At 62.2% G+C, this 13,009-nt stretch overlaps 4 protein-coding genes across 4 annotated transcripts; 2 read left to right on the top strand and 2 right to left on the bottom strand.

The window, feature by feature from the left end:
• Positions 1–282: 282 nt before the first annotated feature.
• Positions 283–5,435, top strand: ACA1_211520 (surface antigen repeat-containing protein; the record flags this gene model as incomplete). Its single annotated transcript, XM_004336963.1, is given in 13 exon segments — positions 283–325; positions 399–489; positions 593–697; positions 787–1,030; positions 1,042–2,103; positions 2,185–3,053; positions 3,101–3,206; positions 3,222–3,338; positions 3,358–3,938; positions 4,033–4,692; positions 4,745–4,889; positions 4,968–5,063; positions 5,151–5,435. 13 exon segments carry the CDS (start codon positions 283–285, stop codon positions 5,433–5,435), a joined length of 4,404 nt encoding a protein of 1,467 aa, XP_004337011.1.
• Positions 5,436–7,156: 1,721 nt separating this feature from the next.
• Positions 7,157–7,930, top strand: ACA1_211510 (DEAD/DEAH box helicase domain containing protein; the record flags this gene model as incomplete). The annotated part of the gene is made up of 2 exons (XM_004336962.1): positions 7,157–7,776; positions 7,891–7,930. The coding sequence occupies 2 exons, from the start codon at positions 7,157–7,159 to the stop codon at positions 7,928–7,930; spliced, it is 660 nt and encodes a 219-aa protein (XP_004337010.1).
• A 534-nt stretch (positions 7,931–8,464) lies between these two features.
• Positions 8,465–11,189, bottom strand: ACA1_211500 (RAB5B protein, putative; the record flags this gene model as incomplete). Its single annotated transcript, XM_004336961.1, has 14 exons — positions 8,465–8,570; positions 8,649–8,800; positions 8,863–9,189; positions 9,278–9,382; positions 9,491–9,571; positions 9,631–9,702; positions 9,804–9,885; positions 9,970–10,053; positions 10,144–10,268; positions 10,363–10,401; positions 10,466–10,631; positions 10,677–10,776; positions 10,909–11,075; positions 11,119–11,189. The coding sequence occupies 14 exons, from the start codon at positions 11,187–11,189 to the stop codon at positions 8,465–8,467; spliced, it is 1,677 nt and encodes a 558-aa protein (XP_004337009.1).
• Positions 11,190–11,776: 587 nt separating this feature from the next.
• ACA1_211490 (uncharacterized protein) lies at positions 11,777–13,008 on the bottom strand (the record flags this gene model as incomplete). Its single annotated transcript, XM_004336960.1, has 3 exons — positions 11,777–12,118; positions 12,237–12,443; positions 12,580–13,008. Coding segments are annotated over 3 exons (978 nt in total), but the record flags the coding sequence as incomplete, so codon positions are not given.
• Between the last annotated feature and the right edge of the window lies 1 nt (position 13,009).

Here is a 13,009-nt window from a genome sequence, read left to right as displayed (position 1 = left end):
GCGCCGCTACTCACACGCTTTTCGTATCAATTGTTTATATTGTTGGAATTCCTCTGTCGGCGTACCTCTTAGACAAGAAGTCCTTCTGGGCGTCGAAGCCGGAGCCGCGGGACTTCTTTGATCTCCTGGAGTGCCTCCCCAAGGTGTGTACTACTACCACTACTACTCCTGCTACTCACCAGACCGGCACTCGCATCGAAAGAGAGTGACGCTAGCAATTGCTAACGTGTCTCACGTGTGGTGTTTGGGTGGCTTTAGGTGTGGTCGCAAGGGAAAAAGGTGATGGACGTGGTAAACAACTTCCCCACGGCAAAGACCAGCAAGGGTACAGTCACCACCGTCTCGTGTCATGCGCTGTGTGTGTTGTGCGTTTAACGAAGGGATTCGTCGGCATGCAGGCAAGGGCCGGCTCTGGCTTCGCATAGCGCTGAAGGAAAAGAATCTGAAGACACTTCTCACAAAACTGACCCAAGACCAGAGCCTGCTTCGGTACGCACTCTCGTTGCCTCTTTCCCTTCCTCGGTCGCCATTGATGATTCACCTGACACCTGCCTCGTACGCCGTTTGTTGTTGTTGTTTGAATCTCTCGCAGCAAGTTCTATGAGGACGATGCTCTCTTGCGTAATAACGACCAGCTGGAGATGTTTCTGGGCATCCTCTCGCCTCTCGAGGTCCTCAACGTGCCCGTAACCTTCCGGTGCGTGCGCGTGTTGTGTCGTGTGGGTGGTGTGGTGTCGTCGTGTCGTGTGTCGTGTGTCCTGCGACTGAAGTGGGTTCTTCACTCAGGGACTTGGACTTTGATGCGCTTCCGGAGGATCTCTCCTACTACGAGAAGGGCGGCAAGGCCAAGGGCAAGGAGGAGAACGGTGCCGGCGAGGACCTCATCAACTTTGGCGACGCGCCCTCGCCGACCAGTCCTCCGCCGGCTGCCGCCGCCGCCGCGCCGCTGCTCACGCGTCGACACAACCCCCCTCGCTGCTCGCACCGACGCCGGCCCACCAGGCCGCTGGTGTTGTCGACACCAACAATGGTACCGACGAGGCCGAACTCGGCGAGGCCGACAAGCAGCGGGAGAAGGAGCGCAAGCGGGAGATGCTGATCGAGCGGCTCACGGCCGAGCTCGACATCTTCAAGAAGACACTCGAGATCAAGGACGAGGAGGCGCTCAAGCTCAAGCGCGACGCCGAGGTCAAGGCCGAGGAGGTCCAGAGCCTCTACAAGATCATGCAGGACTGGCAGGCCGAGCGCGAGCGCGAAGACAGCCAACGCGCAGCTGCGCAGGCCTCGATAGCTGCTGCGCCACCGCCGGCGGCTGCGGCCCCAGCGGAGAGCGAGGCCGAGTGGAAGCGCAAGCTGGAGAAGAAGGACAAGGAGCTCGAGGCGGTGTGGCAGGAGAACGTGAAGATGCGCCAGGGCTGGGACGACGAGAAGGCGGCCCTGCAGCAACGGATCGCTGCGGCCGAGGGCGCCCAGGCCGAGGCCGTCGCGCGGTTGGCCGCCGTCGAGGCCGAGCTCGCAGCCGAGCGCGAGCGATGCAAGGAAATGGAGCAGCGGCTGCGTGACGCCGAGGCCGCGGCCATTGCGTCGGTCAACGCGGAGGCGGCCCAGCAGGATCTGCAGCGCGGCCACGAGGCGGTGGTCCAGGACAAGGAGCGCGAGATTGAGCGGCTCCGGGCCGAGATCGAGCAGCGCCAGCGCAGTGTCGACGAAAAAGACGAACAGATCGAGCGCGCACGGGTCGAGGCCGACGAGCGGGTCGCACAGGCCGTTGAGGAGGCCCGCGCGCAGGCCGAGGCCGCGCTCCGGCAGGGCCAGGGCGAGCGGGAGAAGGCGCTGGCCGAGGAGTGGGCCGAGAAGGAGCGTAAGCTGCGCGACGAGCTCGACGACAGGGAGCGCGCGCTGCAGGAGCTGCGCGAGGCGGGCGAGGCCGAACGCGGCCGGACGGCGCAGGAGGCGAGCGAGAGGGCGGTGGCCGAGGAGCGCGAGAGGTGGGAGCGCGAGCTCCAACAGAAGGAAGACGAGTGGCGCGCGCGGGACGAAGAGCGCACTCGCGACCTCGAGTGGGCGCGCAAGGCCAAGGACCACATCGAAGAACAGACCAAGGTGTGTACGGTGTGTGGCGTGCGAGACATGAGATGGATTGATGACGGTGTGTGTCGTGTGTGTCGTGTGTGGCTTCGACAGGTGATGGGCGAGCAGACGCTGAAGCAGCTAGAGGAGATTTCGATGCGCATGGAGCAGAAGGAGCAGGAGCTCAACGATCTGATTTCGGCGCGGGAGCGGCTCGAAGCCGCGCTGGCGGCCGGCGAGGAGGAGTTGGCCGAGGCCCGCCAGGCGCAGGCCAAGGCCGACGACGAGCTAGCCAAGCTGCGCGCGGCGCTCGAGGAGCGCGGGCTCGAGTTCAAGAGCCTCAAGCAGGACTACAAGACCGCGCGGCTCGACGTCGACGAGCGCGACAAGACCATCGAGTCGCTCACGCGCGAGCGCGACGGCCGCGACCAGGAGATCGCCCGTCTGACGGCCGAGCTCGAGGCCCGCAATGAGCGCATCGACACGCTCAACAAGTTCGTCGAGGAGTCGCACAGCGCAGCGTCGAGCGCCGAGGGCGACATCGTGCACACGCTCAACGAGGAGATTAGGCGCAAGGACGAGGAGCGCGAGCGCGAGCGCCTGGAGGCCAAGGAGCGCGAGCGGCAGAGCGAGGAGCGCCGGCGCGAGGAGCGCGAGAAGTGGAGCGGCGACCTGCAGGCGGCGCAGGAGACCGCCGAGCAGCTGCGCGACGAGCTGCGGGCCAAGCAGGAGGAGCTTGATGGCGAGGCGGGGGCCAGGGCGGGGGCCGAGGAGAAAGCGACCAAGCTGGAGGCCCGGCTCGAGCAGCGCGAGCGCGAGCTGCTCGCCGAGGCGGCGCGTGAGCGGGACGAGGCCGAGGCCCAGCGCGTCGAGCGCGAGCAGTCGTGGACGCTGGCGCGCGATCAGCTCCAGCGCATGGCCGAGGAGCGCGCGGCCGAAATCGAACGCCTGCGGGGCAGCTCGCCCCGCAGTCGCTCCAGCTCGTCCGCCTTCTCGCACCGCAGACGCTCGAGCTCGGCGTCGCGCTCAGCCAGGCGCTGCTCGTGTTCGCCCTGCAGACGCGCGATCTCGCCCTTATTCCCCTCGGCCTCATCGGCCTTGGCGGCGAGATCGCCCCGCAGTCGCTCCAGTTCGGCGTCGCGCTCGGTTAGGCGCTGCTCGTGTTCGCCCTGCAGACGCGCAATCTCGCCCTTGTTTCCCTCGGCCTCGTCGGCCTTGGCGGCGAGCTCGCCCCGCAGGCGCTCGACCTCGCCCTCCCGCTCGGCCGCGTGCGTCTGGGCCTCGGAGGCCTCGGCGGCCTTGGCCTCGAGCTCGGAGGCCCAGCTGGCCCAACGTGCGGCCGACGCCGAGCATCAGGCTCAGAGCGCCGAGGAGGCGGCCAAGCTGAGCGAGGCCACGATCGGGCAGCTGCAGGCCCGGCTCGACGCGCTCGCGGCCGAGCGCCAGGGCGAGGCCGAAGACCTGCGGGCGCAGGTTGAGGCCGGCGAGACCCGGCTCGCCCAGCTGCAGCAGGAACGCGACGCACTCGAGGGCGAGCTCGACGCGGCGCGGCGCGACCGCGAGGAGGCGGAGCGCGCGCTGGAGAATGTGAGGAATGAAAAGAATGCCAGCCAGGCCGAGCTGGAGCGAACGGGCGAGGAGCGCGCCGAGCGCGAGCGCCAGGCGCACGAACAGAACGAGCGGCTCGAGCTGGAGCTGGCCGCGGCGCGCGGGGAGACCGAGGCGGCCCTCGCGCGCGTGCACGAGCTCGAACAGCTGCGCGCGGGCGACGAGCAGGCCGTGGCCGAGCTCAAGGAGGCCAAGGAGAAGAACGAAGTCGAGCTGGAGCTCCTTCGCATCGCTTCGCACTCCAAGGACGACAAGATAAGGTACCTTTAGCCCCAGTTTTGCATGGATTGCTAAGAATGTCTGCGTGCGTGCGCACACATTCCACACATTCTGACAAACGCTGGGGGGTTACAGCGCTTTGGAGGGCGAGCTGGCGCAGGGCCGCGAGGCGCTCGAGGCCAAGGAGGCCGAGCTGCAGGCCGAGAGGGACGAGCGCGGGCGCGAGCGGGCCGACGACGCGACTCGGCTGGCCGGGCTCCAGGCCGACCTGGCCGCCCGGGAGGCCCAGCTCGCCGCGCTCGAACGGGAGAAGGCGGCGGAGGCCGAGACCCGCGCACAGAGCGAGCACGAATTGCGTGCGATGCGGGAGCAGGCCGACGACAAGCAACGCGCGATCGAGCAGCGCGACGCCGAGAAGGCCGCGCTCGAGGCCGACGCCCAGTCGCTCCGCGATGAGCTCCAGCGCCGGCAGGAGGCCTGGCAGCAGCGCGAGGCCGAGCTTGCCGGCGATGTGGCGCGCGAGCGACAGGCCCGCGAGGAGCGCGAGGCCGAGATCGAGCGGCTGCAGGCGCAGATCGCCGAGCGCGAGCGCGAAGCCGAGGAGAGCCGAGTGGCGACGGAGGCCCTGCGGGAGGAGTTGCGGGAGCTCGAGGCCCAGAAGGCCGACGTCGAGCGCGAGGTGGCCGAACGGGACAACGTCATTCGAGTGCGCGAACAGAAGCTCGAGGAGAAGGAGAACGAGGTCAAGGAGGCCAAGGAGGAGATCGAGGACATGAAGATCTCTCTCGACGTTCGGTACGCACCCATACCACCGCACACGCCATCGCACACGCCATCGCACACGCAGAGCTAACGATGCGGCGGGGTGGGTGTACAGGTCGCAAGAAGTGGACATTGTGAGACGGAAGATCAAGGAGATCGAGGAGCGGAAAACGGCGGAGGGCCTCGAACTCAAGCGACAGATCGAGAAGCTCGAGCAGCAGCACGAGGCATGACCCCTCTTCGCTCTTCGTTCGCGTTTCGCTTTCTCTCTTTTTAATTTACGTGGGCTGGGCTGTGTTGTGGAGCAGGAGAGCGGTAAGTTCCTGCAGGAGATGGAGAAGAAGAAGGACGAGGAGATCAACGAGAAGCTGGGCGAGATACAGCGACTCGAGGGCATCATCGAGGTACTGCTAGCACCGCACGCAACACGACACACACTCACCGCACACGCGACACACAACACAACACGCACTTACCGTCCCACACAACAGGGGGTGAAAATGGAGAATGCGACGCTCAAGATGTCGCATCAGCGGATGATCGAGGAGGTGGAGGCGCTCTCGCGTCAGCTGCCCGTCAACCGGGGTGCTATCCGCACGCTGGTGTACTCCCCGGCGCCCGCCTCGCCTTCGACCGCGTCGGCGTCAAGTTCGTCGTCCTCGTCGCCCTACGCCTCGCCCGCGGCGGCCCGAGGCCGCGGTGGTGCGGGCGTGCGCGGCGGCAGAGGCGGAGGCGACCCCACAGCCTCGCCCATGCGGCCAGGCAGACCCAACTAAAAAGAACCAAACGAACAAAAAGTGTTTTGTTTTTGTGAATTTTCAACACGTTGCTGTTTTTTTATTTAATGGTGTGCACGCTCGCCATTGGCCTCTAACACTACGACCTCCGGCCTTGGGGTTCCACCGTTACTCTGATTCACAGGGAGATCGGAGCATTGTGTCAGGCCAACCACACCACCTGTACCAGTTTGTCGCAGGTTACGCTGGCATTGGGTAAGTCCATCACTTCCAAGTTGTTTCCGCCATTTTGCCTGACCAGGTAAACTGCGCCACCTGTTTATTCAGCCGCATCGATCCGCACACGCACGCCACACGCATGCTTGCCGGCGGGCAAGAAACGATGGTGGTGGTGCCATTCGTGATGGTTGCGCAACTGATGATGAACAGGACGCTTGCTCTTTTACACTCTTTCTCAACGCGTACCCTTGTGCGGCTAGGCGCAGAACTGCTTTTCTACGTCATTCAGGCCCATTGAGGTGGCACGGCCTGCCCAGCCAGGTCATTGTGTGGAGTTGAGATGTGTTGAGTGGGTGGAAGAGGAGGGGGTAGTAGTGGGTTTCAGGGTTCAGTTGGTGGCGGTGCCAGCACGGGGCGCGGCGTGCCGATGTCGCACCGAGCGCTGCACCGTTTGGCTGCGCTGAATGATGCCGGCCGTGTGGCGTTGACGGCTCGTCGATCACAAAGCACCTCGTGGCCGGCGCATGCGCAACCGGCGTGGGAGCGCAGGCCACGAGGTGTGTTTGGGCTGCGGCCGAGATGGGCCGCTGGGCCGTGGCGCGGCCAGCGCCATGCGTTGCTGTTCAAATAGGCGTGGAAGGGCAAGCGCCTAGTTTTTTTGGTGCTTTGTTGGTTGCGAGCGGGGCTTTGAGCGAGGTGCTTGGCCCAGAAGCGTTTTGTCTGCCTTCATTTCAGCCTGACCGAGCGTTGTGGAAGGACGATCGGCCTTGAAATCTGGCGCGCCGCTGCGACACTTTTGGGTACGGTCCGCACTTTCTCACCGACAAATCACATCGCAAAGCTCGCGGCCGCTTGCCGTCGCACAGATGCGAGTGCCATCGGGCGCCGGCGTGTTCGATGAGGTGGCGCAGGCCGACCAAATTATTAAGCTGCGGGCGCACAGTCACGTTATCTTTTCGACACACCGACGGGCTCGGTAGGCTTATTTCCCACGGCATCAGGTTGCTCCTGTCGCTTTTGCGGTCTCGTCGAGCCACCGCAGAACTCTCATGTTGCCCCCTATGCACGCGGCCCGCGTCGCCAGCGAATCGCAAGGGCAGCCGCGCTCGGTATCCACGCCAAGAGTGTTGAGGTATCACGCAGTTGATGTGTGGAAGAAGAAGTCTCTCGAAGAGACATCGTGTATTGTAAGAATGGCGGGTCGTCCCGCCATGCAGTAGGCCATGGGCGCCGTTTTCTTCATCGGCCTTTTGCGGCGCCGCCAGGTCCGACGAGTCTCTTGCGTTGCGCCGGCTGTATGAGCGCGGCGCGCCTTGGGATCGACGGACGACCTCGAGTGGGTCGTCGCCAAAGCCTGTCCGTGGGATAGTGAAAAGTGTTTGGCCAATGCTCGCACCCAGGGCCACGCTTCGTTGGCCGTATGGGTCACGCCCATGTCCCTCGAATATTGGGAATATTTCATGATTTTTCTTGTCTTCTGCCTTAATTTCCTTTTCTATTGTGGTCTACTTTTTCTTTTTCAGCCTCGGCAGATGGAAGGCATGAAGGCAAAGGATGGTTTGGAACTGAGCGAGGAGCTGCAGAGAGGCATCGCAGCATATGGGGTTCCAGAACACGAGCTTACGTTCCTCCAGCGGCGCGCCATTGCTCGGCTGGCGGAGGGGAAGGACGTGGTGGTCCACGCCGGAGGGGGGCGAGGCAAGACCATCGCCATGGTGGTGGGCATCCTCCAGCGAATAGCGGCGCAGGGCAAGGACTCCGTTCAGGTCCTGCTGGTCCTTCCAACACGCGAGCTGGCGCAGGGGACCGACCACATCGTCCGGTCGCTGGGTGCCCACATGGACATCAGGACGCAGCTCATAGTCGGAGGGGTCCAACAGGCCAGGAACTACAAGCAAATGCTGCGCGAGTTGGCCAGCGTTCAGGTCGTGGTCAGCACGCCTGGCCGCATGTTAGACGCCATCATACGCGGTGGCATGGACCCGGAGCAGGTCCGGATGCTGGTGTTGGACGAGGCCGACGAGACGATGTCCCGCGGTTTCGAGGAAGTGGTCGATGACATGATCAAGGTCCTCCCACGCGACATACAGATCGCCATGTTTACGTGCACCATGCATCCCGAGTGCACGCGTGTGGCGCAGGAATACATGTCCCAGCACGTGTACATACAACATAAACCTGTGCAGTCATGAATCCCCGCTCTCCAGAACACACTAGCTCGTGTAGGCCAGCATCGTGCAACTCACTCCCTGGTCTCGGGCTGCGACTCGCCCAGGAGCGCCGACGAAAAGAAGCCAAAGGCCGACACGCGGTAGCTGGCGGCCGACCACGCGGTGCGTGACGGCAAACGCGCTAAAGTTGCCCACGCCAAAGGCTTCGGGCCCGCACGATACAAAGGCGCAGCCGTGCTTATGGCGCGGCTCGGGCACCCACATGTTGACGCGCAGACAGCCCTCGGCCATGACCAGCGGGTCCGAGGACGCGGGCGCCTGCGGGCACATCGGGCCATAGGCCGAGGCGTCGAGCGGGGCGGTCCAAGTGCGGGCCAGAGGCACGGGCGCCTTCTAGCGCAGGGCGCCAGCGGCTCGGCAAAGGGGATGCCCTTGTACACGACTGTGGGTTCGCCGTCTACGTGGTGCAGGGCGCGCACGGGCCGTTGGCCGTACCGGTACAACCTGGCGCTCTACAGCCAGCCGTTTCACGAGGCCTACCGCGCGGCGCAGCACAACGCATCCCGGCTGCCGCTGGGCGGCCGCGCCCTGCGCACGGGTGCCTTTGTGCTCAGGCACTGACTGGGATCATCCAAAGGCCCAAGCACCTTCATTTCCCCCAAGTTTTGTGTGCCGCAACTAAAACAAAGGCCTGTTGTTGGTGGGCCAGGGCAAGTGGTTGAGGTTGATGCCCAACACCTGGCAGTCGCGCCCGTACACCACCGGGTGCATCATGTGCGCATGCCTGGCGCAAACACAGCACACATTAGTCACAATCAGTCCAAGCCGATCCATCGGGATCACTGGAGGTGAACGCTTGTACCACACGAGGTCGATCTCGTAGGTGGGTCCCTCGTGGTGATCCTGCTGTGGCTGGAGATCCCCCAACGCGTGCTTGCAATCGGCGAGGAAGCGGGCGTAGCCTTCCACCCATTGACGCAGCGCGCACTCGTCCTCGCATAACTCCTCCGTCGTCTGCGTGTCCGCAGCAAAGGCGTCAACCGCGGTGTTGTGTGCGCAGGCTGATGCGAACGTACGTTCTTGGCAACGAAGGCGCGGAGGGAGGGCAACCACCGCGCGTCCTTCTCCACGTCGCTTGCCTGTACTGATATCTTCGCCACCACGGCCTGCCACGACGGAGCTTCTCGCCCACAGGGCAGCCTCACAGCCACGCCGTCAGCGTGCTGGGCCGGATCGGTCTGGGTAGTCTGACCGACAGTCGCGTAGGGGCCGGTTTCGCCGTAGTGGCGTGTCCACAGGCGCTCGGTCTCGGCCAACAGTGAGGCGGGCGCGCCACCGCTGCCGATTGGCTCGTCAATAAGCTCCGAGTGGTCCACCACATGTCCGAACAGGAGTTCCATTTCCTGCGCCAGTACATGAATGCGCAGCCAACGTGAGCGTTGAAGCCTTTGGAGGTATCGACAAGCGCATGTCCGCGGAGAGACGGCAAACCTGGCGGTACTGGGCTGGACGAATGAGGTGGGTCTTCCACAGGAGCTCAATGTCCGGCGGCGCGTACAGCCGACGATCAGGATAGAGGGCTGCCAGCCTCAGGAACTGCAGACCGCCAACACAAATCAATCTCAATTCTTTGCTGTGTGTCGTGTGTGTGTGTATGTGTGTGTGTCGTGTGTGTGTGTCGTGTGTTTGTGGTGGGGAGGGCACCTTGGCGTATCGAGGGAAGGCGCAGGCCAGCGAAGCTGAATCCTTGGTCAGCAGATCCGCGTGCTGCTGCTCGATCATGTCCTGACAAAGAAGCCTTTCAATAACAATAACTCAGCGGAGGGCGGTGGGCGGTTCTTTACCAGGAATCGAAGGTAGGATTTGGCCGCCGCAATGAGATCAACGCCGACCGTGCGCTCCACCCCGTCGATGCTCTGTTTGGGGGAGAAAGCGAGTTCGTCAATCACACGTTGATAGTGAATTGCATAGCGCGAGCTCAATTGCGCGAGCTCAATAGTTTGGTTTGGTAGTCTACCAGACGAGTTGTTCCCCGTTGCTTGCTCATCATGGGGACTGAGCCCGCGATTACGTCGTTGCCGCGCCTCTGCGGAACGCCCCTATTTTTAAGGAGAACCCAGTCAGTCCCCCGCACTCGCAACATCCAAAGCTGCCGGTGTGAGGGAAAGAGTGGGGCCGCGTACTGATCGGGCAGGCTGGCGAAGAGGCGCGAGACCACGTTCGGTGGTGGCGGCGCCATGATCGAGCAGCAACACGCGTTTTTCTCGCTGCACGCCGGGCGGCAGAGGGTTGAGGGCGACGAACAAGAAAGAGATAAAGAAAGAAAGAAGCTCGGGTGTGAGGGCCGATTCACGTACTGGGAGTACGGGACAATGCACACCCGGCTAAAGGTCTCCGGCTCTGGCTGAGAGGCGAGGTCCTCCGCCAGCCTGTTGAACAGGGCGTCGACACCTTCACCTGTCATTGCGCTCGTGCGCCAGTGCTGCACCTAAAAATGTGCGCGCCCATCATACCGGTTTGAATATGAGAATGGGCCACTTCGTGTCTTATGATGAACGGAAGCGGGTGTGATGTACGTTCTGAGCACACCACGCTTCGGCTTCTGTGACGGAAACCTGCGGTAGCATTGGTGCATGATTAGTACTTCGGGATCGCAACAAAGTAAGAAGCAACACACACCTGTTGGGCGTTGGCGGCCAGGTCGCACTTGGCAGCCACAACTCGGATGAACGGGATGCACGAAGGGTCGATCACGCTCCTAAAGTCTCCCAACCACTGCTCGAGACTGTCCCACCGTCGCACGAGCCACAAGACACAGCTTTCAGTCTCACGATCCTTTTTACATCTTCACCCACGCACACGAGTGTGGCGGTGAAGGTGGAGTTGGTACTCGGCAAAGGACTGGCGATTGGACACGTCATAGACCAGCAGGCAGCCCCGGGCGCCCCTATAGTAGAGCCTCGAGAGGGATTTGTACTTTTCCTGTCCCGCTGCACACGTGTAGAGAGTGCGGTCGTATGTGTGAGGTGAGTGCCGTGTGCGCGCTGGTGCGGCAATGGCGAGGAGCTGCAGCCACACACACGAACGTCGAGCTGCCAGGGCAGAGTGGGGGTAATGAGCACCGGTGTCCCATATCTCCAGCTGGACGCGCTCGCCAGAGGAAAGGGTCACCGTCTTGACTAGAAACGAGGCGTTGATGGTCGGGTTGCCATGATGCCGCACGTAGCCCTTGTCTGCCCGCTCCACCAGACACGACTTGCCCACTCTAAACATAATCAGAGCTTTCCCCCTGTAACAACCCAACCGCAACCCCCAGAGTTGCAGGACGGTACCCCAGATTGCCCAGCAGGACCACCTTGAAGCGGCGGGGTGGCCTGGCGCATGACGGTGCAGTGCCCTCCATCGTCTTGTCTTAGTTATGTTGTGCTCGTTCAAGACACAAGATGTTGTTTGTCACCACCAGCCAATGACCACAAATCAAAGCCATTCGAGGAATGTCGACGAGAAATGAGCACAGAAGTTGGCTGCATGCGGCGGAAGTGCTGTCGTCTGCTACATGAAGAGACACTTCTTTTGGTCTTTCTCGGCTGGGGGGAAACCAGTGGAAGTAAGTGCGGGAATATACCACTGCACTAGAGGCAGCGAGACGACGTACTAATGGGCGCGGACTTGATCAGCTCCAGCGACTCTGCACCGTCCCAAGCCAACACATCACTGCCGGGACGGTAGGTGGGAAAAAGATAGCTGTTTTCCACCTTTCACAAGACGGGAAAAACCACCAAAAGCCAGCACATTGAGGTCACCTTTTTCCACCTTGAGTAGGTCGAATGGTTGTATTGAAAAAGGTGGACAATTCCATCTTCACCTGTCCACCTCCTGTCCACCTCCTGTCCACCTCCTGTCCACCTTGCTAGTCGTCGTGCTGGTTGTGCTCCGCGCCGCTGGTCGCGCTGGTCGTGCTCCGCGCCGCTGGTCGTCGTGCTGGTGGCGCTAGTCGTCGTGCTGGTCGTGCTCCGCGCCGCCGATCGCGCTGGTCGTGCTCCACGCCACTGGTCGTGCGCCGCTCGCCGGTGTGGCCCACCTGTCGCCCAGGTGCCACCTAATGCGATGGTTATAGAGCAAGCCCGCATGTTGTTGCATGAGGTGGACGCGCTTGGCGACGGTCCATCCATTCCACCCAAAGGGAAGGTAGAACCATCGCTGGCTGAGCCGGAACTCAAGAAAGCCATCACTGACGCCGCGCAGATCGCCAAGCTCAAGCTCAACCCACGCCTTCACCACGTTGTCGCAGGCAATGCGAAGCAGACGAGATATCCTTCCGATCACAACACACTGCGTCTCAGACTCATCAAGGATGGCGTGTCATGAGTTGTCGATGATGAACCGTATCTACAATTAAATAAAGAATTAGTAATGAGAAGCAAAACACAACACTAGCACACTATCGTACATTTGGATAGTCTTTGGGAACACGCAAGGCGATCCCATCGCCTGGTCGCAGGAAGTGGCCATAGTAGTGGGCCGACTTGTGCGAGGTGATGTCATCCACTATCTGGACGCCCTCACCCAGCTCACAGCTGACTGCGTCGAAGAGGTTGCGCCTGCGGTCCCTCGTGATGCTGGTTGTTGTGCCACAAACACTGAGCATGTAGGGTTCCTTCCAGGACCCATCCACAGAGCTCACGCGGGGCAGCCCAGCGTATGCTCAGTGGCGAATGACAGCGTCCTTTTGGTGCGTCTTAACAACAAAACCAGAGGTTAGCAAACGTAAAAAACATGCAACAAAGCCGTACCTTCACAAGAATTGCACGTTCGGTGTTGATCTGGTTCGTCCTATGCGCGGTCATCTTCGCCGCGAGGTGCCGCTGCTCCCACAGGCACGTGTCCTGCACCCATGGGGGCCCAAGGAAGCAAATCAACTCCGGCCAGTGTTGCACGACCTCGAAGTTCAGAAATTTGAAGCTGAGTGGCTTCTCTCCACTCGTCGTCGTGTCGCTGGCCGCCGTCTCGGCCGTCCGCGACCGCTTCTTCGACCGCTTCTTCGACCGCGTCTTCTTCGAGCTCGTCGCTCGCTGCCGCTCGGCAACGCCGCCGTAGAACTTGACCATGAGATGTTTCCATCTCTTGGTCAGCTTCTCGAGCTTCTCGAGGTCGTTGGCGTCGAAGCTTTCCTGCTGCAGGAGGCGGACGATATCGACGTGGATTTGCCAGCACTCGCGCTCC

This window comes from Acanthamoeba castellanii, assembly GCF_000313135.1.
Source record: "Acanthamoeba castellanii str. Neff unplaced genomic scaffold scf7180000084758, whole genome shotgun sequence".
Lineage (NCBI taxonomy): Eukaryota > Discosea > Longamoebia > Acanthamoebidae > Acanthamoeba > Acanthamoeba castellanii.
This window is presented reverse-complemented; position numbering and strand designations above follow the sequence as displayed.